General features: G+C 43.6%; 1 protein-coding gene across 4 annotated transcripts in view; it reads left to right on the top strand.

The window, feature by feature from the left end:
* The window catches only part of SEMA6B (semaphorin 6B), a 1,069,016-nt gene that overhangs the window by 98,687 nt on the left and 948,922 nt on the right, over positions 1-21,407 (top strand). For all 4 annotated transcript variants that reach the window (XM_082263355.1, XM_082263357.1, XM_082263356.1 and 1 more), the window contains exon 2: positions 4,343-4,463. In XM_082263355.1, coding sequence (XP_082119481.1) covers positions 4,343-4,463 — 121 coding nt within the window. The remainder of the gene's footprint in view (positions 1-4,342; positions 4,464-21,407) is intronic.

Below are 21,407 nucleotides of genomic sequence, written 5' to 3'. Positions count from 1 at the left end.
GGACCTGACTGTATATACACACACACACACACACACACACACATACACGAATATATATATATATATATATATATATATATATACACACACACATACATACACCCACAAACACACATACATACAATATATACATTCATTTTGAACCCACTGGTGCTGATATATAGGAAGAAAGAAGTCTTCTTCCTATAATCACACAGCTTCTCCCCCTGATTCTCCACCTCTGAGCTGGAGAAGCAGGAAGAGGATATCTTCAAAGAGAAGCACAGTGATAAGGTGACATCATGTGTTACTAAACTGGCCGTTTCTGGTGCAGTGAATGCAAGCCGTTTGTGTACTGAGATGAGAAGAGAAGAATATGTACTCCACTACTCTTCTCAGTAATTTAAACCGGCAATGCTCTGAGACAAGCTGTGATCATCCAGATCTCGGCTTATCTCAGTTTACTAAATGTACACCTAAATGAGACGCACGGTGAGACATACCGTGAGCCTCCATCCCTATTCAATGGAAATAAAAAAGAGTGACAGACATGACAAAACTAGCAGGAAATAATTTGACACATTTATTGATACATACAGATAAGAAAACAGATCATAAAAAATGTTGGATAAACAAGGTAATAAAAGAGCTGGTATGTGATCCCCAGATCCAGTGTTCATAAAAAACCAACATAGCAAGTTTCCAAGAGTAGTAGATTAGTTTGATATAATCGCAACATCAATAGACTCAAAATTCCAACAGTAATAGAATAGTTTGATGTAATCACAACATCAATGGACTCTCCCACGGGAGCTGAGGGTGCACAGGGCAGGCGGACAAAGCCGAGCACGCCACACACATGGAGTGTGGGCTGAGATATATAGGGTGAAGATGGTGCGTGTAGCAGCAACAAAAGATGTCTATCAAAAATATATAAAAAATGTATGATAAATATGTGTATTTTTGATTAGAATATCATAGTGCTGCTTACCTAGTGAAGATATAAATAAAGGCAAGACAATAGTAAATATGAAACCAGATGGAGTGAAATAAAATAAAATAAAATAAAGGGTATGTAAGGCCAAATGCCGGAGAGAATATATGTGAAACCATGTGATGAAGTTAGAAACCCCAAATGTGTGGAAACCCAAGAGAAAGGGTATAACGTGATGCAAGCAAGAAAGAGACATAAGGAAAAGAGGAAAGACCAAAACCAAATCCTATCAGTGATAGGGAAAAGCCCAAGGGTAAGGAGCCAGAAAGAAGATATCAGAGAAGAATACCAAAGATGAAACCCAGACTGCAAACACGAGTGTCCCGCACCCGCCAAATGCCGCCACACACTGTGGTCCCACGGAGACAGTGAGCGCCAAAGTCCCAACCCTCTTTTTTATTTCCTTTTCAAATTTGTCCAGTTTTGGAACTCTGGGACTTTGGAACCTTATGATGGTATCCCTGGGGGTTTCTACTGAGATGTTTCTTGGTCCCTAGAGTGTAATCTTTTAATTTTAATCTGATCTGTTTCTCCTCTATCCAACAATGTATTAAATATTTTTCTCATCAGGTAGGTCTTCACCATGCTGTTCTGGTAGGCCACGAATGCTCAGATTTTTCTCTCCTACTCCTATTCTCTTGATCCTCCATCAGATAGGCGAGATCCCTATTTTCCATTTTTAGTTCCTTCACCTCCCCCTTGAAGGCTTGAATTGTACTAAAAAAAATCTTCTGGTTTCTTCTCCAGATCTTCCACGCAGTGCAGCAGGTGACCCAAATCTTTACTGATTGCTGTTAAATCTATTTTCAGGGACATTTCCATTGTCCTAAGCATGGTAGCCATTTCTCTCTTTGTGAGCGGTTGATCGCTTAATATTATTTCTGCATTCTGATCTAATCCAGCATCTGCTACCATGGCCTGTTTTGGCAAAGTTTGTTCCCCTGGGGTCGGGCCTATTGAGATCCTGTTTGAATCCCTCCTTGTTTCCATCTGTTTACCCGGGCCCCTTGTGATTTCTCAGACAATATTTTATCTGAGTTATCCTCCTGAACCATGACTTTTTTGATAGTATTAGGGCTGGCGCTTACTTTTGGTACTTTTTCCGCACCGCCCTTTGCTGGCGTGCCCCTCATAATTGCCTGTTACTAATTACAAACGTGTCCACTTGTGCACTTTGTTTGATGTTTTCTTTTAGAGTTTAGATATTTTTTTGTAGGTTTTAGTAGTTTTTACTGGGATTCCACAATTTAATGGATCCCAAAATCATACAGGTATAAGGGATACAAATGTCTATTCCAGAATAAAGTCATCAGAATCTTCAAAATACACCCAGGACATTCAAGAATGATCAAATAATCAAAATATTGATAAATATTGACAAGATAAAGGACAAAGTATTATGAATAAATATTGTTAAAAAAAATTGGAAGGGTCACAACGTTCTATGGAAAGTTTATATGAGGGTCAAAGAAGAAATATGGAGCAGGAGGGTCAATACGTCCGAAGATGGATTTAATGAATCAATCACTATTAATCATGGGAGGGGGTAAAATGGCTAACAACTCTTCGCTCTCTGGTTAGATCTATATCTGTATCTGAATCAGATGGCGTTGTCAGATAACAGAAAGCTAGGACTGAAGAGGGGATGTCTCACTTTTCAGTTAGTTGGACAAAGGTATATATCTAGGAGTGTTAGGGCCATTGAATCTAATGTCCTTAATGGTAACCATGCTGGGCACAGACCAACAAAGTGAGAACAAGGTCATAGCAAACTTTCCTTAACCAGATAGGAAGAGTCACATAAGAATGACTCACACTGGTCTGGATTCTGTAGTTGGACCTGTACACTGAATTATACAAATTGCAGCACTAGAAGCAAAACTTCTAGATCTCCGGTTAAAGTGTAAACCATCACCTTCTGCACTGCAATTTGTATAAAATCATTAAAGGACGTGTATGTTGACTTTTTTGAAAGTTGTACCAATAACTGAATTTTTTGACATACTTATAATGTTTTGCACATTTATGTTCGGAATTTACTTCATGCTCTTCTAGTGCAGACATTTCTTTTTACAAAGGTTCTGTACTAAGTAAATTGATGTAAGCTGTTCCTCCTGGTCTCTGAAGTGTCTTTTGCTAAGCTTGGAATAGTAGTGGTTAGTGACAGCATCATTCATCTTTGACCGCATACAATTATGGCAGTCTATCTTTGGCTTACTCTTGAAGTAGAAGGCCTCAAATGCAGATTTTCATATAGGTAGAGAGCCCACACAGCAGTTCAGATTTCTTTTTTTTTTTATTTATTACTTTTTTATTGGAGTTTTTACAATTTTCCGACATACAAATAAAAATAAAAAATACAACAGACAAGCAAACAAAAAAAAAAAAAAAAATTTTTATACAAGGCACAAGTCGAATAAAGTATACATGAACACATTTAGGTTTCTAGCCCTTAGTTACCCATAATGGTAAATATATCAAACTCAAGAAAATATATATACATGATATCTTACAGTATCATATGTCATGCAGTCTCCAAACTATCAATATGCATTAGATAAATACAGAAAATCCATTAGCACCAAAAATTCCAGAACAACCTCTATCAACCCACAGGTATAATTCACATTATCATACACAAAGGGTACTCTCTACTCCACTACAGAATCAACTACATTACGATAGCCTAAGAAAGGCCAATAAAGATGGGGCCAGGCCTGGGACCGATATCCACGGTTTCCACAGTTTGCGTAATTTATTCGGTAAACCCCTGTTGCAATAGATCTGTTGTTTTCTTTATATTTCATTATATTTCTCATTTCCTGCCTGACTTTATTCATAAGTACCAGTGTTGGGCTATAATGGGCATAGTAGTGGTTAGTGATAACATCATTCATCTTAGATCACCACATGCAATTGGGGCAGTGTATCTTTGGCTTACTCGTGGGGTAGAAGGCCAAAAATGCGGGTTTTCATATAGGTAGTGAGAGTCCACGCAGCAGTTCAGATTTCAAACTAGGAGCAAAAAGCTTATTTGCTTTTCCAGCAATAAATATAGACAACATCGGGCAACCCGGGCAGCATTTTCACAACATACTTCACAAGAAACTTCATAAAATCTACTGGGAAAAAAAAACTTCATAAAATAGCTTGTACTTAAATGGCTGGCAATGCAGTCTATTTCTCTGTCACTCTCTTTAACTTTCACTGAAACCAGCATATTTTCATTTCCTCAAGTTTTGAGAGAATATACATAAACAACTAGCTCATGTGTATAGCATAGATATTGGTAATTTAGCTAGCTTTAATGGTTTCCACTCAAATACTTATTCTTTCTTTCTATTTTTTTCTGACTGATGTTTATCTCAGATCTCGGGACATATCCTGTATTCATAGGGAATGGTCACAACAGAATTCCTGCAAAAGAACAAGAGCCATTGAATGTTCAAAAAATGCTGAGGGTGAACAGAACACTTTACATCGGGGACAGGTAAGATGGTGTCAGGGTAGAACATTTTCTGATTGCTTGTGGGAGCATAACTTATTGAATTAAAATCTCAACTGAATGTCTGGACTGAGTAAGCAGCACTCACTGTAAACATCTATTCGACAACTGTGTTTCATCCTCATAGGAAGTGAAAAAACTGTCAAAGGTACCTGAAAACTATGCCTAAAAAGATGCAGCTGCAGGACCAGAGGATTGATACCTCATACACTCCGGGATCAGCTTTACCTAAGATGATGCCTACCCGATCCAAGTTCCTAAAGTTGGTAGATTGTTGTCCCAAACCTTTATCTTAGGGAAATACAAGCTGACTGACCTACCTCATACTTTGGCGGTGGACCTCTGGGATCTCTTAAAATGCATTCCATCCAAAGGGGACTTTGATGCCCTGGCAGTATGAATGAAGAATTAGTTCCAAGATGACATTATTGCCGTACAGGAAATTACTTCCCAGCTAACTACCAGAGTAAACTCTATAGAAAGCACTGTGGTCGACACAAAAAAAACCCTATGCAAGCAGTGTAATTCCAACTTTCCTCTACCTTCTTACATCTTTCTCATTAACAACTATATGTGGAAGACCAGAAAGACCCCAGCTGGAGGAATAACATCTGACTAAGGGGCCTACCTGATGTCATTGCTCGAGCTGAGCTCCGGGCGACTGTACTCAGGATTTTAAGCCAAATACTGGGAGATAGAGTTCTTGGAACTTTGTGCCCAAAACCATCAGTCCCACACAACAGTTTGTGCCACATAACATCTTTTTTTAAGGTGTAACAATGGGTGGATTCCAATGAGGCTTTTTTACAAATCCTGACAAACATGTCTCAAAATACGGTGAGAAGATTTGCAACCCCGTGACACCTTTTAGATAAACTCAGTGGCATGAGCAACCTACAATTGGGGTTATTCCTTCCACCTGATCATCCATAGGACACAGCGGTCTTTTTAGTAAGGTCTACTACTGGACCCCAATTTACCCCATCCCAGGAGGGTACGAAAAAACTGTCAATGATCCTTACCAATTAAGTCTATCTTTCCAACTCAGGACAGCTGAGGAGTCCCTGAAACATGATCATTGGACTCTGTGGCCTTGGTGCTTTTTTCCTTGCTCAGACCACAGCAGTGCTGTGTGTGTGTAATATTTGCTCAAATTTCAGAGCAGTATTACATTGTTTATGGTCGCTCTTTATAGACCGAGACTGCTTTAATCTTGTCACCTTTCACTCTATTTTGGCCAGAATATGATGGGGATTTCTCCCCTCACAGTTCACTTGGCAGTTTTATGAGTGCCTTCTCTTGGTATCCCGCTGCTGAGATTGTCAGATCACCTTAGGGAACTTCTACAACCTTTTACGTTCTTGAAGTATAACCTTCTTGGACGCAGGGGATGTTTTCTCCTGTACGCCTCTGGACAATAACTGGCTTAGAAAATCAAAGTTCACAAGACACTTCTTCCCAATGTTTGTATGGTTTATACAGAGTGTTGGTCTGATCCTGGATAATAGATATTGTTTTACTATTCTATTTTTATAACCACTGAACATTTTAACTTTTCAGGTTTTTCAGAGTTTCTGTAGTTTAGTTTTTTTAGTTTAGGGATATCTATCTGTTTTATGAAGGGAAACCCCTGGACGCATAAAAAAACAATTACATAACACTTATTATAGTTTTATTAGTGTTTTGAAAAATAAATAAAAAAACAATGCACAATATACCATATCAGTGTACATACAGTATCTCACAAAAGTGAGTACACCCCTCACATTTTTGTAAATATTTTATTCTAATATTTTATTTTATCTTTTTATGTGACAACACTGAAGAAATGACACTTTGCTACAATGTAAAGTAGTGAGTGTACAGCTTGTAAAACAGTGTAAATTTTCTGCCCCCTCAAAATAACTCAACACACAGCCATTAATGGCTAAACCACTGGCAACAAAAGTGAGTACACCCCTAAGTGAAAATGTCCAAATTGGGCCAAATTAGCTGTTTTTCCTCCCCGGTGTTATGTGACTCGTTAGTGTTACAAGATCTCAGGTGTGAATGGAGAGCAGGTGTGTTAAATTTGGTGTTATCGCTCTCTCACTCTTATACTGGTCACTGGAAGTTCAACATGGCACCTCATGGCAAAGAACTCTTTGAGGATCTGAAAAAAGAATTGTTGCTCTATATAAAGATGGCCTACGCTATAAGAAGATTGCCAAGACCCTGAAACTGAGCTGCAGCTTGGTGGCCAAAACCATACAACGGTTTACCAGGACAGGTTCCACTCAGAACAGGCCTCTTTATGGTCGACCAAAGGAGTTAAGTGCACATGCTCAGTATCATATCCAGAGGCTGTCTTTGGAAAATAGATGTATAAGTGCTGCCAGCATTGCTGTAGAGGTTGAAGGGGTGGGGGGTCAGCCTGTCAGTGCTCAGACCATACGCCGTACACTGCATCAAATTGGTCTGCATGGCTGTTGTCCCAGAAGGAAGCCTCTTCTAAAGATGATGCACAAGAAAGCCTGTAAAAAGTTTGCTGAAGACAAGCAGACTAAGGATATGTATTACTGGAACCATGTTCTGTGGTCTGAGGAGACCAAGATAAACTTATTTGGCTCAGATGGTGTGTGGCGGCAACCAGGTGAGGAGTACAAAGACAAGTGTGTCTTGCCTACAGTCAAGCATGGTGGTGGTGGGAGTGTCATGGTCTGGGGCTGCCGGCACTGGGAAGCTAAAGTTCATTGAGGGAACCATGAATGCCAACATGTACTGTGACATACTGAAGCAGAGCATGATCCCCTCTCTTTAGAGACTGGGCCGCTGGGCAGTATTCCAACATAACGACTCCAAACACACCTCCAAGATGGCCACTGCCTTGCTAAAGAAGCTGAGGGTAAAGGTAATGGACTGGCTAAGCATGTCTCCAGACTTAAACCCTATTGTGCATCTGTGGGGCATCCTTAAACAGAAGGATGAGTGGAAGAGGACTCCAGTGGCAACATGTGAAGCTCTGGTGAACTTCATGCCCAAGAGGGTTAAGGCAGTGCTGGAAAATAATGGTGGCCACACAAAATATGGACACTTTGGGCCCAATTTGGACATATTGACTTAGGGTGTACTCACTTTTGTTGCCTGTGTTTTAGACATTAATGGCTGTGTGTTGCGCTATTTTGAGGGGACAGCAAATTGACAATGTTATACAAGCTGTACACTCACTACTTTAAATTGTAGCAGACTGTCATTTCTTTATTGTTGTGACATGAAAAGATATAATAAAATATTTATAAAAATGTGAGGGATGTACTCACTTTTGTAAGATACTGTAGATCCTTAAATCTATCGGTGGTCATGCAGAATGAGTAAGTGACTTGTAATCCCAGGTATCTGTTGTGGAGGGTACAGGTCCCACAGATATTAAGGGATCTGGCAGAGAATAGTCCAAAGTGCATGATGACCATAGTGTCACGTTTACCATGCTAGCCATTTATGTACTCAAGTTACCCCCCCCCAGACAGACTCCCACTGTGGGAGAACTAAAACCCTACAATAACAACTGCTCCTGAACAAAGTCTGGTGACACACCTGTGCAAAGCTTCAGGAGGTCATTTCGAATAGTATCAGACTGTAATTAGACATGATTAGACATGCCCCCTTATTACATTACATCTTTGACCAATAGGAGTCTCTCTTTTTTCAATGTTCTACCATTTACCCCTCCTAAGTAATTGCCAGGTGATGGCTGGTCCACCTCAGAGACTTTGGGTTCTCCCTCTAGTTTGGTGTCACTCCAATACCAGCTTTGTCCTTTCCTGTACTTATGTGACACACTCTCCTAGTAATCTCCTGTCCCTTTCTCCTTAAAGCGGAGATCCGGCCACGAAAATGTTTTTTCAATAAAAATACCCCCCCGGACAGTCAGGGCTAGTACATTCCACAATGGATAGCCTCTGATCTGTCCCAGGTCGCACTTACCTTTTAGAAGAAATACTTCTAAAAGGTAAGTGCGACCTGGCATGCCCAGAAGCTGTTTAGCAGGAAATGACGCGTCTGCACCGGAACTGACAAGCGGGGCCGGTGCAGGCGCATTGATTCCTGGGAGCTCTGACATTCAGCTCCCAGGAATCAATGCAAGCAGGAAGTGACGGCACGCGCCGCGGCGGCAGAGGGAGGAAGTGGAAGGAAGGCAAGTATATTTTCTTCAATAACAAGGTTAGTAAACAAAAAAAAAAATTGTGATTATCCATTTCTTTTACAGGTGACACTGAACAAGCGGATGGCCCAAAGTGCATTTTGTGGCCGGAACTTCGCTTTAACTCACTACTCCTAAGTACATACTTGTATGGCCTGTTGCCCACCCCTTACTTTCTAGATCATTTCCTGTACCCAGGTGTAAGCAACTAGACCCCACTTTGCAATACTTTTTTTTTTCTTCCTCCAATTTCGCCTTCTCCAAGGACACATCAGACCAATGTTCCTTCCAATTTTCTGCTCTGAAATACCCTTACATGTAAGTGGCAACACTAAAAATATTTCATTTACTGTTAGTGGTTAAAACACCCCCAAAAAAAACAATAATAGTTTTTACAGATTTTCGGAGGTGGAAGATGTGAACATCTTTCCTCCAGGAGACCCACTTTCCTGAGGGAAAGATCCGACTAATGCGTGACAGGTACTACCCTTCCACTTTTCATGCAGGTTCTCCAGGTAAGAAAACTAGAGGTGCTCAATCCAAAAATGCCCATGGGACTTTAAGAGACACAAACCATATATTTTTAAAAGTATAGTTTTTATTCAAATATAATGTCTAAAAAGATTAAGTCACATTAAAAGTCTTAAGACACATTTTCCAGATATATGCACATAAGATATCTATAATTACATGAATCATGACATGACTGGTGATCCAGGGAGCAAATGTCTATAAATAGAATTTCTCCTCTCACCTTCCAGGACGGCAACACATGAGAGATGAGAGGCTCCACCCTACAGGAAACACAATCAGTTCACAGCTGTTTAAAGGTCCCACCCTTCCCCTTGTCCCTCAGTATTGATTATGTTTCTCCTACAGCGAAACATTTATTTTTGTCTCTGACCTGAAGACTCTGTGTTGGATGGTCCCCCTGTGAGGCAGGTTAAGCAACGCCGGTGAGGGCTGCACTCTACCTGCACGCCTTTTAGGCTTCTTACAGGTTGCCCCAGGATACAGGCAGTCGGTCACAGTGGTGGTCCCTCCAGAGCCTGTGGCCTTCTCTTCAGCAGGGGTCTCCTCCGGTCCTCTCTGCCATTCAGCTGGAATTCGCATTAAGCCGGAATTAAAAAAAAACGCCGGTCAGCGCGCTCTAAGCCTCGCTTTGAAACTGGAAATTCCGTTTTGTGCAGGAAAGGCAGAGCATGTGCAGTGCAACTCGGAAGAGGGAAGCAAGTACGGAGGAGACGCTGGACCCGCACGGCGGGGGTAAGGCAGACTCTCCAGCCAAAAGAAGCCAGAAAGCAGCCAAAGACATGAAACCTGCCGCAACCCACATCATGGAGAAGGAGGAGGGAAGGTTGGTTCAGGTGGCTGCAGGTAAGAGCAAAACAGAGCCCTGTAAGTGCCGTTTTCTTTCCCGATTGGGGCTGATACCAGTGTCAGGCTTAGTCCCTGGTAATTCCCATGCTTTCCCCAGTGGGGCCTGTAGCCAAGTTACTGTGGGGCAGGAAAAGTGATCTTGTGTTCATCTCCGCTTCTCTTGCAGAATCCCCAAGTGGAACCCAGGAGTCCTCTGATAAAGCACCCCTGTATTCGCTAGCACTAGCTCCTCTAAAAAATGTGGTAATTGCGGGCAGAAACTACCCAGATCTCACACCAAGCCCTTTTGTTACAGGTGTATTAACAAGCTGGCTGGTAAAGAGGCCTCAGGGTTGATTAAAGATTTCCTTAAGTCTATGCAGGAACAAATGCTAGCAACTATCCAGTCCTTCCACACCTCTGTAGCAGGTAACAGAGCCGGGAGAGCTAACCCCTAAAGAGGACCCTTCTTCTCAGGAAAGGTTACATTCCAAGGCAGGCCCATCTGCTTTTCTGCCTGGTTCGCAGGGTCTCCCCCTTAGCTCTGGGGAGGAGGTTGATGTGGATCCAGATAGTAAGGCAGAGGAGACCAAATTGAACAGAAATCTGTTTGGTCTGGAAAATCTGGAGGGACTCCTTCAAGCTCTTTATGCTACAGAAGAAATCCCAGAACCCCCCCAAGGAGACCTCGGCACAGAATAAGATGTATAAAGGACTGGTTAAAAAACAATCAAAGGTATTGCCTGTTCACCAATGCTTGAAATGTTTAATTCTTCAAGAATGCAAGTTTCCTGAAATAGGTCTGGTTAGACCAAAGACACGGAAAAGGAGATTTTCCTTTAAGGAGGAAGAGGTGCAGAAATTCCCAAAGAGTCCAAAATTGGACGCCTCCCTGTCTCAAGTGACTAAGAGGTCTGACCTCTCTTGAGGACACAGGGTACATTAGAGATGCCATGGACCGTAAGTCAGAATATCTGTTAAAGCCTGGGATGCCAACTCATTCAGTATGGCTCCAACACTGGCTGCAACTTGCATGGCTAGGAATGCAGATTTCTGGATAGAAAGGCTTACAAAACACCTTTCACAGGGAAATAAATCCCAGAACCTGCTGGATTCCCATTCAGTTATACGGAAAGCTGATGCCTACTTGGCCGATGCAGCAGTCGAGTCAGTAATAGCCTCAGCTAAGACCAGAGCTCTTAGGTTAAAGCATGGGATGGTGACTTTACTTCAAAGGTGAAGCTCTGTGGGCTACCTTTTGAAGGGTAGTTTACTGTTTGGCTCAGGCCTGGATGAAGTGTTGTCCAGGTCCTCTGAGAAGGGAAAGAAGTTTCCTAGCAAGCCCAAAAGGAAAAGATATAGGACATTTTTTCGTGGCCCCCTGGGCCAAAGTCAACAGAGAGCCAAAAAAGAACCCAATAAGAAGTGGGGCTTTGGTAGAGGTAGGCAAAGAAGTAATTTGCTCTTCCCCTCTCCAAGCTCAATCGCCAAAGATACAAAGTGACGCCAGAGTCCAAGTGGGGGGCAGACTGTCTCATTTCATATCCCAATGACCGGAAATTTCAGTCAGTCCATACATTTATCACCTCTTTCAGAAAGGCTACCGCCTAAAATTTTCATCCATATACCCCTCTAGAAGTGACTTTAACTCATCCTCCAAAGGATGTTCTAAAAAGAAGAGTGTAAACAGAAAATCCTGGCGCTGTGGTGCCGGTGATCAGACGGCAGGGCTGGAACAATGGGGTCGGACAATGTCCAAAGGGGTCCACCATGAATTACACGTCCAAGTCCGGGCTGCTGCCTACCCTAACCCAGATCCCAACTGGGAGGAGAAAGTAATGACACAAAAAAACGGGTATGATGGCGCTCCCGGACAAAATGGCACAAAAAAACTTGGATGCTGCTCGGGATCTTAAATAATCAAACTTGTTTATTAAAATCAATTTAAAATAAGCTCCTAGTCAGGGAAAGCCAATGGTGTGCCAAGGGTGCAGTGCTCAGCAAACAGATGTGATACCAAAGGAGACAACTCCAAAGCAAGGAGGACCCAGAGGCAGGGAGACAACGCCTTACCACCTGTAAATCCTGAACGGTGTGGCACTTGTAGATGGACTAGCTGCCTCGGTCAGATCGGGAACCTTCACTGCAAATGTGCCTCCGGGCTGGACGATGCCTGAGGTGAGGAAAAGAGGCTGACAGGGGGGGATGAGATGCTCAAACCCCGGCGAACAACTCCGGTGGCGGTGCCAGCCCGAGGCGGCAGCGGCCGCTAGTCGTCAGTCCCTGCTGACGTGGCGCCGGAAGATGACGTCACCAGGCACCTGGCGCAGACGTGCGCACCGGGAACTGCAGCACCGATGTAGCCGGGAGTGTGGAGGCAGCTCACCGAGGGCACAGCTGTAGAGTGCAACCAAGGATCACCTGGCGGAGCTATTGGGGGATGCCACAGATAGAGGAGATGACATGTTTCGGGCCAAGCCCTTCTTCAGATCTGAACACTCTACACTCTACAGCTGTGCCCTCGGTGAGCTGCCTCCACACTCCCGGCTACATCGGTGCTGCAGTTCCCGGTGCACACGTCTGCGCCAGGCGCCTGGTGACGTCATCTTCCGGCGCCACGTCAGCAGGGACTGACGACTAGCGCCCGCTGCCGCCTCGGGCGCGCACCGCCACCGGAGTTGTTCGCCGGGGTTTGAGCATCTCATCCCCCCCCTGTCAGCCTCTTTTCCTCACCTCAGGCATCGTCCAGCCCGGAGGCACATTTGCAGTGAAGGTTCCCGATCTGACCGAGGCAGCTAGTCCATCTACAAGTGCCACACCATTCAGGATTTACAGGTGGTAAGGCGTTGTCTCCCTGCCTCTGGGTCCTCCTTGCTTTGGAGTTGTCTCCTTTGGTATCACATCTGTTTGCTGAGCACTGCACCCTTGGCACACCATTGGCTTTCCCCGACTAGGAGCTTATTTTAAATTGATTTTAATAAACAAGTTTGATTATTTAAGATCCCGAGCAGCATCCAAGTTTTTTTGTGCCATTTTGTCCGGGAGCGCCATCATACCCGTTTTTTTGTGTCATTTCTAAAAAGAAGAGCCCTTTTGTATGGGATACAAGAATTGGCGGAACAACTAGTGATAGTTCCCATGCCAGAAAAACAGCTTTACCAAGGCTTTTACTCCCACGGGTTCATGGTACCAAAGCCCTCGGGAAAATACCGCCTTATCATAAGCCTCCGAAACTTAAACAAGTTCCTAGAGTACTAGAGGTTTTCAATGGAAGGTATTTATACAGTCCGCAAAAACCTGTTGAAAGATGTGTTTATGACTACTCTGGATCCAGAGATGCCTACCTGCATGTTTCAATTCATCAGGAACACCAGACCTTTCTGAGATTTGCGGTGGTCACCGAGGAAGGGACTGCACATTGACCGTTCAGGGCACTCCTCTATGGCTCTTTGGTCTAGCTGCCAATCCAAGGATTTTTACCAAGATCCTGGCAGAGGCGGTGGCCTATCTTCATCTCCAGGGAATAGCTTTGATTCCTTACCTAGACGATCTACTGATTTTTGGACCGTCAGCGAACCAGGTGAGATCAAACACCCAGAAGGTGTTAAAAGTCCTACAGTGTACGCTATGCTGGTTGATCAGCATGGAAAAGTCATCCCTGGAGCCCGCCCAGGTTCAGACCTACTTAGGGTACTGGATAGACTCGCGGGTACAAAGTCTTTTCCTTCCAAGGGAAAAGGTGGAAAAGGTAGTCTCTTCAGTAAGAGGGTTCTCCAGGAGAGAGATCCTGAGAGTTCTGGGGCTCATGTCAGCCAGCATCCCAGCAGTAGTTTGGGCGCAGTTACACTCAAGAGACCTTCAAATCTTCCATCTTTCCTCCTGGGACAAAAAGGTTGAGTCCCTGGACAAAAGGGTAATCCTCACCCCTCAGGTAAAAACCTCCCTGAAGTGGTGGTCAATACCAAGCAATTTAGAAAAAGGCAGACCTTGGGGTCAGTGGAGCCCTCTGAAGGTCACCACAGACGCAAGCACCTGGCGGTGGGGGGCTCTTTTAGAGGGAGCCCAAGCCCAGGGCATCTGGGATAAGAAAGTAGCACAGTCCTCCTCCAACTTCAGAGAACTCAGAGCAGTCGGTGAAGCCCTAAGAGCCTTCGAGAGTTCCATTTCAGGCATGGAAATTCAGGTCTGCTCTGACAATGCTTCAACAGTAGCTTACCTGAATCACCAAGGGGGTACCAGGTCCAGACCCCTGTTGGTACTATCCCAGGAAATCCTAGGCTGGGCTGAAGGAAGAGTGATCTCCCTGTCGGCCATTCATATAAAAGGGGAAAGCAACTGGGAAGCAGATTTCCTCAGTCACCATCCAATAAGACTAGGAAAATGGGAGCTAAATCCCAAGGTATTTCAGACACTAGTCCAAAAATTTGACTGCCCAGAAGTAGACCTATTTGCCAGCCTACAAAACAGAAAGGTAAGGAGTTTCTTTTCCCTTTCATGGGAAAGAGGGACGTTGGGCCTGGATGCCCTAGCATAGATATGGCAGTTCGAGTTAGCCATAGAAGCTCAGTCGTTCACCTTGATGGCCAAAGAGGGCGTGGTTTTTCGACCTTTGAAAGCATTATCGGAAGCACCTCATTGGGAGCTTCCAAACCTCCCAAACCTGCTGTTGCAGGGACCAGTTTGGCACCCCAGGCCGGAATTCTTCCAGTTGACAGCCTAGTTAGTGAGCGCCATATTCTTAGATTAAAGGGCTGCTCAGACAGAGTGATAGACGGTCTCCTCCCGAGCCGGAAACCAGTAACGAGGAAAATATACTTAAAACTTTGAAAACATTTTGTACCTGGCATAGGCAAAAGCAAATTTCGTCCGCCTCTGTCCCCATAATCTTGGATTTCTTACAAGATGGGGTAGAAAAGGGTGTGGCGGTTAACACCCTTCGGGTTACAAATAGCAGCCCTCTGTTTTTCTAGACGCGAGACTTGCAAAAGAACCTTTGTTTAAAAGATTTTTGATGGCCAGTGATAGACCTACCCCTGTCACTAGAGACAGGTTTCCGCCTTGGGACCTGACTAGGGTTCTAGAGGTGTTATCTAGGAGCCCTTTGAACCTATAGAAGAGGTTCCCTTTAAGTTTTTGTCCCTAAAACTAGCCTTCCTATTAGCTGTCACAACAGCCAGAAGGGTAGGGGGACTTACAAGGTCTTTCAATTAAAGAACCATTTATGTTGATCTTCCCAGATAGGATTATTCTCAGGCCAGATCCCCTATATCTGCCCAAGGTAGCATCTTCCTTTCACCTGAAGCAGGAAATAGTTTTACCACCCTTTTGTGATAATCCTAGTAATGAAAAGGAAATTAAATTTCATTGTTTAGATGTGAGGAGATGTCTCCTCACTTATTTGCAGAGAACCAGGAAGTTTAGGAGATCCACTCACCTTTTGATCCTCTACTCTGGACCAAGGAAATGACTGCAAGCGTCAAAGCCTTCAGTCTCTAGGTGGATCAGGCAAGCCATTACCATGCCTTATGAGTTTTCAGGTGTTCCTGCACCAGCAAAACTGAAAGCACACTCAAGCAGAGCACTGGCAACTTCCTGGGCCGAAAAAGTGTGAGCTTCCTGAGAACAGATTCGCAGTGCAGCCACCTGGTCCAGCCGTGACACGTTTCTGAAGCACTACCGAGTGGAGGTGCTGTCTCTGCAAGACCTAGCCTATGGCCGAAAGGTACTACAGGTGCTGGTCCCACCCTAAGGTAGGCCTGTGGTTACTTTATTATCCTCTCATGTGTTGCCATCCTGGAAGGTGAGAGAAGAAAACCATCCATTAGACTTACCGGTAACGGTGCTTATATGAACCTTCCAGGACGGCAGGCCTACTTCCCACCCTGTTAAAAGGGTGAGGAAAGAATGTAAACATAGGTGGTAAGTACCTAAGTGATTATACATCCCTTGTGAATTGGTTGGAGAACTACTTTTTTACAACTGAGGGACAAGGGGAAGGGTGGGGCATTTTAACAGCTGTGAACTGATTGTGTTTCCTGTAGGGTGGAGCCTCTCATCTCTCATGTGTTGCCATGCTGCAGGGTTCGTAGAAACACCGTTACCAGTAAGTCTAACAGGCAGTTTTCAACGTGTTTCGCAAAATAGCACTTGCTTCCTCAGGATAAATATATTTAAATATCTGATAGCAGAAACCAGGTTGTTAGAAAAAAAAAAGCTGTCTCTTGACATTTCAGGGACTGACCTGGTCTCTTCTCCCATCAACCCCTGCCACAACTCCTGGAGAGGACAGTGCGGACCATTGGGCAATTTCCTCAGTTTTTGCTGTGTTTTTACCCACGCTTGTTAGGTTTATGCTACAAAATTACCCCACGCAGAAAAATCTCTTGACCAAGTGCAGATCCAAATCTAATATTTTGTCTGAATTGTAAGTATTTTTTTTTTCTAACAACCTGGTCTCTGCTTTCAGATATTTAGATAGATTTCTCCTGAGGAAGTGAGTGCTATCTTCTGAAATGTGTTGAGATTCTATTTATAACCTGCTCCCTGGATCACCAGTCATGTCATGATTCATGTAATTATGGATATCTTGTGTGCATACATTTTATCTGGAAAATGTGTCTTAAGAATTTTTAATGTGACTAGATCTTTTTAGACATTGTATTTGAATAAAAACTATACTTCAAGAAAAAGAAAAATATTATTTGTCTCTTAAAGTCCCGTTGGCATTCTTGGATTGTATTTGAGCATACATATAGGGACTGAGACACATTCATGCCTTACACATACAGCCAGTATATATCTGATTATTAAACAAGCAAAAAATTTGGGGGAGCATACCCATGTATTTCTAAAGCTGGTGCAGCTATGAACCAAAAGACATGTATATTAAAAAAGAATAGCGCACACATGCAAAAGAAATTAACAAATTTGAAGACAATCCATAAATAAAAATGGGGATTTGGTCCCAAAATGTGGCCATATAGTGCTCAAGCCCACCACTACGTCAAAGTACCCCATTATCAGTGGGTCCTACACTATCCATGAAAAAAAGATGAATCCAGCCTTTCTAACCCTTGAAGACAACACTCCTTGCTGGGAAAGATATGCAAATGCACTACAGGGGACTCCTCCTATATCCACTTGATAGTGGACACTGATGGAGTACAGGTGTGTGTGGGGGGTGGGGTGGGTTGCTCAACCTCGGTAGTCTGGTCAGACCGAATACATAATAAACAAGCAAAAAATTTGGGGGAGTATACCCATGTATTTCTAAAGCTGGTGCAGCTATGAACCAAAAGACATGTATATTAAAAAAGAATAGCGCACACATGCAAAAGAAATTACCAAATTTGAAGACAATCCCTAAATAAAAATGAGGATTTGGTCAATGGTGGGACCAAATCCCCATTTTTATTTATGGATTGTCTTCAAATTTGGTAATTTCTTTTGCATGTGTGCGCTATTCTTTTTTAATATACATGTCTTTTGGTTCACAGCTGCACTAGCTTTAGAAATACATGGGTATGCTCCCCCAAATTTTTTGCTTGTTTATTATGTATTCGGTCTGACCAGACTACCGAGGTTGAGCAACCCACCCCACCCCCCACACACACCTGTACTCCATCAGTGTCCACTATCAAGTGGATATAGGAGGAGTCCCCTGTAGTGCATTTGCACATCTTTCCCAGCAAGGAGTGTTTTCTCCAAGGGTTAGAAAGGCCGGATTCATCTTTTTTTCATGGATAGTGTAGGACCCACTGATAATGGGGTACTTTGACGTAGTGGTGGGCTTGAGCACTATATGGCCATATGGTGGGACCAAATCCCCATTTTTATTTATGGATTGTCTTCAAATTTGTTAATTTCTTTTGCATGTGTGCGCTATTCTTTTTTAATATATATATCTGATTATTAACCACTTAAGGAACGGGCCTATTTCTGACACTTGTTAAAATCAGTTTTTTTTTGCTAGAAAGCTACTTAGAACCCCCAAACATTATATATTTTCTTTAGCAGAGACCCTAGAAAATAAAATGGAGATCGTTGCAATATTTTTTATCACACCGTATTTGCGCAGCGGTCTTCCAAACGCAATTTTTTCAGAAAAAAATTCGCTTTTTTGAATTACAAGATAAGAAAACCGTAAAGTTAGTCCAATTTTTTTCTATAATGTGAAAGATAATGCTACGCCGAGTAAATAGATACCCAACATGTCATGCTTCAAAATTGCACACGCTCGTGGAATGGCGACAAACATTGGTACTTAAAAATCCCCATAGGTGACAGGTTAAAAATTTCTACAGGTTACCAGCTTAGAGTTACAGAGGAGGTCTAGGGCTCAAATTATTGCACTCGCCCTACCAATCGCAGGGATACCTCATATGTGTGGTTTGAACACCGTTTTCATTTGTGGGTTGGACTTGCGTATGCGTTCGCTAACGGGGACAGGGCGCTTTAATTTTTTTTTACTTTACTATTTATTATTTTTCATTTTTACACAGTTTTTTTTTTCAATATTTGATAATTTTTATTCCTATTACAAGGAATGTAAACATCCCTTGTAATAGAAATAAGCATGACAGAACCTCTGTCCTCAGACCTCACAGCTACACTAAAAAATAAAAAATTGCTGAAAAAAAAATTGCCTCTTTAAGGCAGTTGCTATGGTCCTCCGAGACCATAGAGTCGAGTGGGGGTCATCTTGCCCTCACTCGACTTCCTGTCTGTGAGGAGAGAGGACCGGATTGTTTTCCCCGCTGCCGGCGGGTCCGGTAAGCGGGGAAAACGACCGGGACGCGGCGGGAGGGGGGGGGGGCACCTCTTCCGCTGCAGCGTAAGGGTGATCCTGCGGCGAAATAGGACCGCCCGCTGTTTCAAAAAATAGCGGCAAAGTACCAACGTAAATCGAGACCACAGGGAACTACTTGAAGACCCCATCTCAGAACTCGAGGTACTGAGTGTGATTAAAGTTTTAAAGACTGACTCAGCTCCAGGCCCAGACGGGTTCCCCACAGCCTATTACAAGACATTTGCCGCGACCCTAGCTCCCCGGTTTTACAAATTTTACAACTCCCTCCAGAAAGGGGGCACTATTGAGAAGACCTTGAACTTAGTGTATATATCGGTTATACCCAAGCCGGGCAAAGATCATAGTGGTGTAAGCAACTATAGGCCTATATAATATAGGTCTCAAAATCCTGAAAAAGGTCCTTTCCAATAGACTGTTCCGCTTCATTAGCACTTATGTTCATAAAGACCAATTGGGCTTTATACCGGGGAGACCGGGTCCTGACCAAATTTTAAGGGCTATAGACCTAATTTCTCTAACTAACTCCAGATGGGATGGGGGTCCTCCCCAAGAAACTCTGCTCCTCTCCCTCGACTTGCACAAAGCATTTGACTCCATATCATGGCTATACCTCTTTGAGACCCTCCGCAGATGGGGATTCGGACCTAGGTTTCTCAATATTCTACAGGCCCCCTAATCCTCCCCCTCGGCACGGATTCGTATCTTAGGCCACTACTCAGACCCACTGTCCATCAAACGGGGTACCCGTGAGGGATGCCCCCTTTCGACCCTTATTTTCACGATCGCCATAGAATCTCTGGCTATTGCTCTTTGCCATAACCAAGACATCCGCGGTATTCAATGTGGACCAACAGAACATAAGTGTGCACTCTTTGCAGACGATGTCCTTCTTTTTATAACATCCCCAACCATTTCGGTCCCCAACATCCTTGCTCTGCTCTGTAAATTCTCCCTAGCTTCGGGCCTCACGGTAAACTTCTCTAAATCCTCGGCTTTAAACATATCAATTCCGATATCCTCCCTTGAAGCCCTCAAACCTAACTTCCCATTTCAGTGGTGCAAGTCCTCGCTCCCTTACTTGGGGATACAGCTTACCTCTTCGATTGTCACACTATACCAAACCAACTATCCGCCCCTTTACAACAAACTTACTGATGACTTGGCAGCATGGGACCTCCACAAGCTTTCATGGCTAGGCCGAATAAACTCTATTAAGATGAACCTTCTTCCCCGAATCCTTTACCTTTTTAGGTCACTCCCCATACCCATTAATAAACATCCCCTACTTTGCTTCCAATCCAAAATAATCAGATTTGTATGGGGTGGGAGAGGCTATCGTTGCGCATGGTCGGTATTATATAGACACAAGGAGGATGTGCTCTGCCCAATCTTTGGAATTATTACCAAGTTGCTCAATTAGCCCAGTTCTCCATAATTTACGCTAGAGAACCTAAACCAGACTGGCTCCATATAGAGAGACAAGCTACCCCCCACCACACCCTGGTCTATATCGCTTGGTGCCCACCTAAACTGCAGCCGGCAATTCTAGCGCCAACCCTTTCGCACTCTTATTGGGCTCTCTAGACGACTGTATCGACTCCGGACTTTAGTTTCACCCCTTAAACCTTTGTCTCATATCTTTCACCACCCCCTTTTTCTACCAGGCCATGACATTAGGGCTTTTCAATGGTGGATGAACAAGGGACTATTTTGTATAGGTCACTTTCTCTCATCTACAGGCTCTCTGTCTCTTTCCCGCTGCATTAACAAACTTAAGATGCCGCTGACGGAAAAATTCTGTTACCTCCAAATCTCTCACTTCTTACGTTCGTTATGGTGAGATAAGAATGAGTCTCCTTACCTAATTTAATATGAACGGTGGTGTTCAGAAACTGTCGATATGAGGGGGGGGCATCTCGGTCATTTACTCTGCGTTACAAGACTCTACCGAAAAACCTACCTATGCCCTTAAGTGGGAACTGGACCTACAACTGGACCTTACCCCATAGGCCTGGCACCGATCTTCCACAAAGCTTTCAGAGGGATTATCAATGTTACCCTTATTGAAGCGAACGTCAAAATATTCACACGGTGGTACTTCGTTCCGACCCGCCTTGCAATTATGTTCCCCAATGCTTCTTCACTCTGTTTTCAGGGCGGTGTGACCTCCAGGGATCCTTTCTACATACCTGTTGGTCCTGCCCTAGAATCAGATCCTTTTGGAATAAAATATTTCACTAAATGCGCTTGGTCACGGGACTCCAGATTCCTCAAACACCTCAGATAGCGTTTTTTCACGAATTTCCCCGTTCTTACTCTAAAAATTTATCAACGTTAAATATTTTTATGCAACTAGGAGCCAAACTCACCATACCCAAAGCCTGGAAGAGGCCATCGGTCTCCTACCGCCTGGCCAAAAGTAACATTTCTTGGATAATGACACACAAAAAGATGATTTTTGCTATTCTGCAAAACAGGGTTCCGCTGTTTGAGAGTATCTGGGAACCTTGGGCCCAATTTCTTCAGATTACACTTTGACCTCACCCTGAGATCACTCCTTATATGCCCCCGGTGACTTCTC

The sequence above is a fragment of the Pelophylax lessonae genome, assembly GCF_965119305.1.
Source record: "Pelophylax lessonae genome assembly, chromosome: 1".
Taxonomy (NCBI): domain Eukaryota; kingdom Metazoa; phylum Chordata; class Amphibia; order Anura; family Ranidae; genus Pelophylax; species Pelophylax lessonae.
This window is presented reverse-complemented; position numbering and strand designations above follow the sequence as displayed.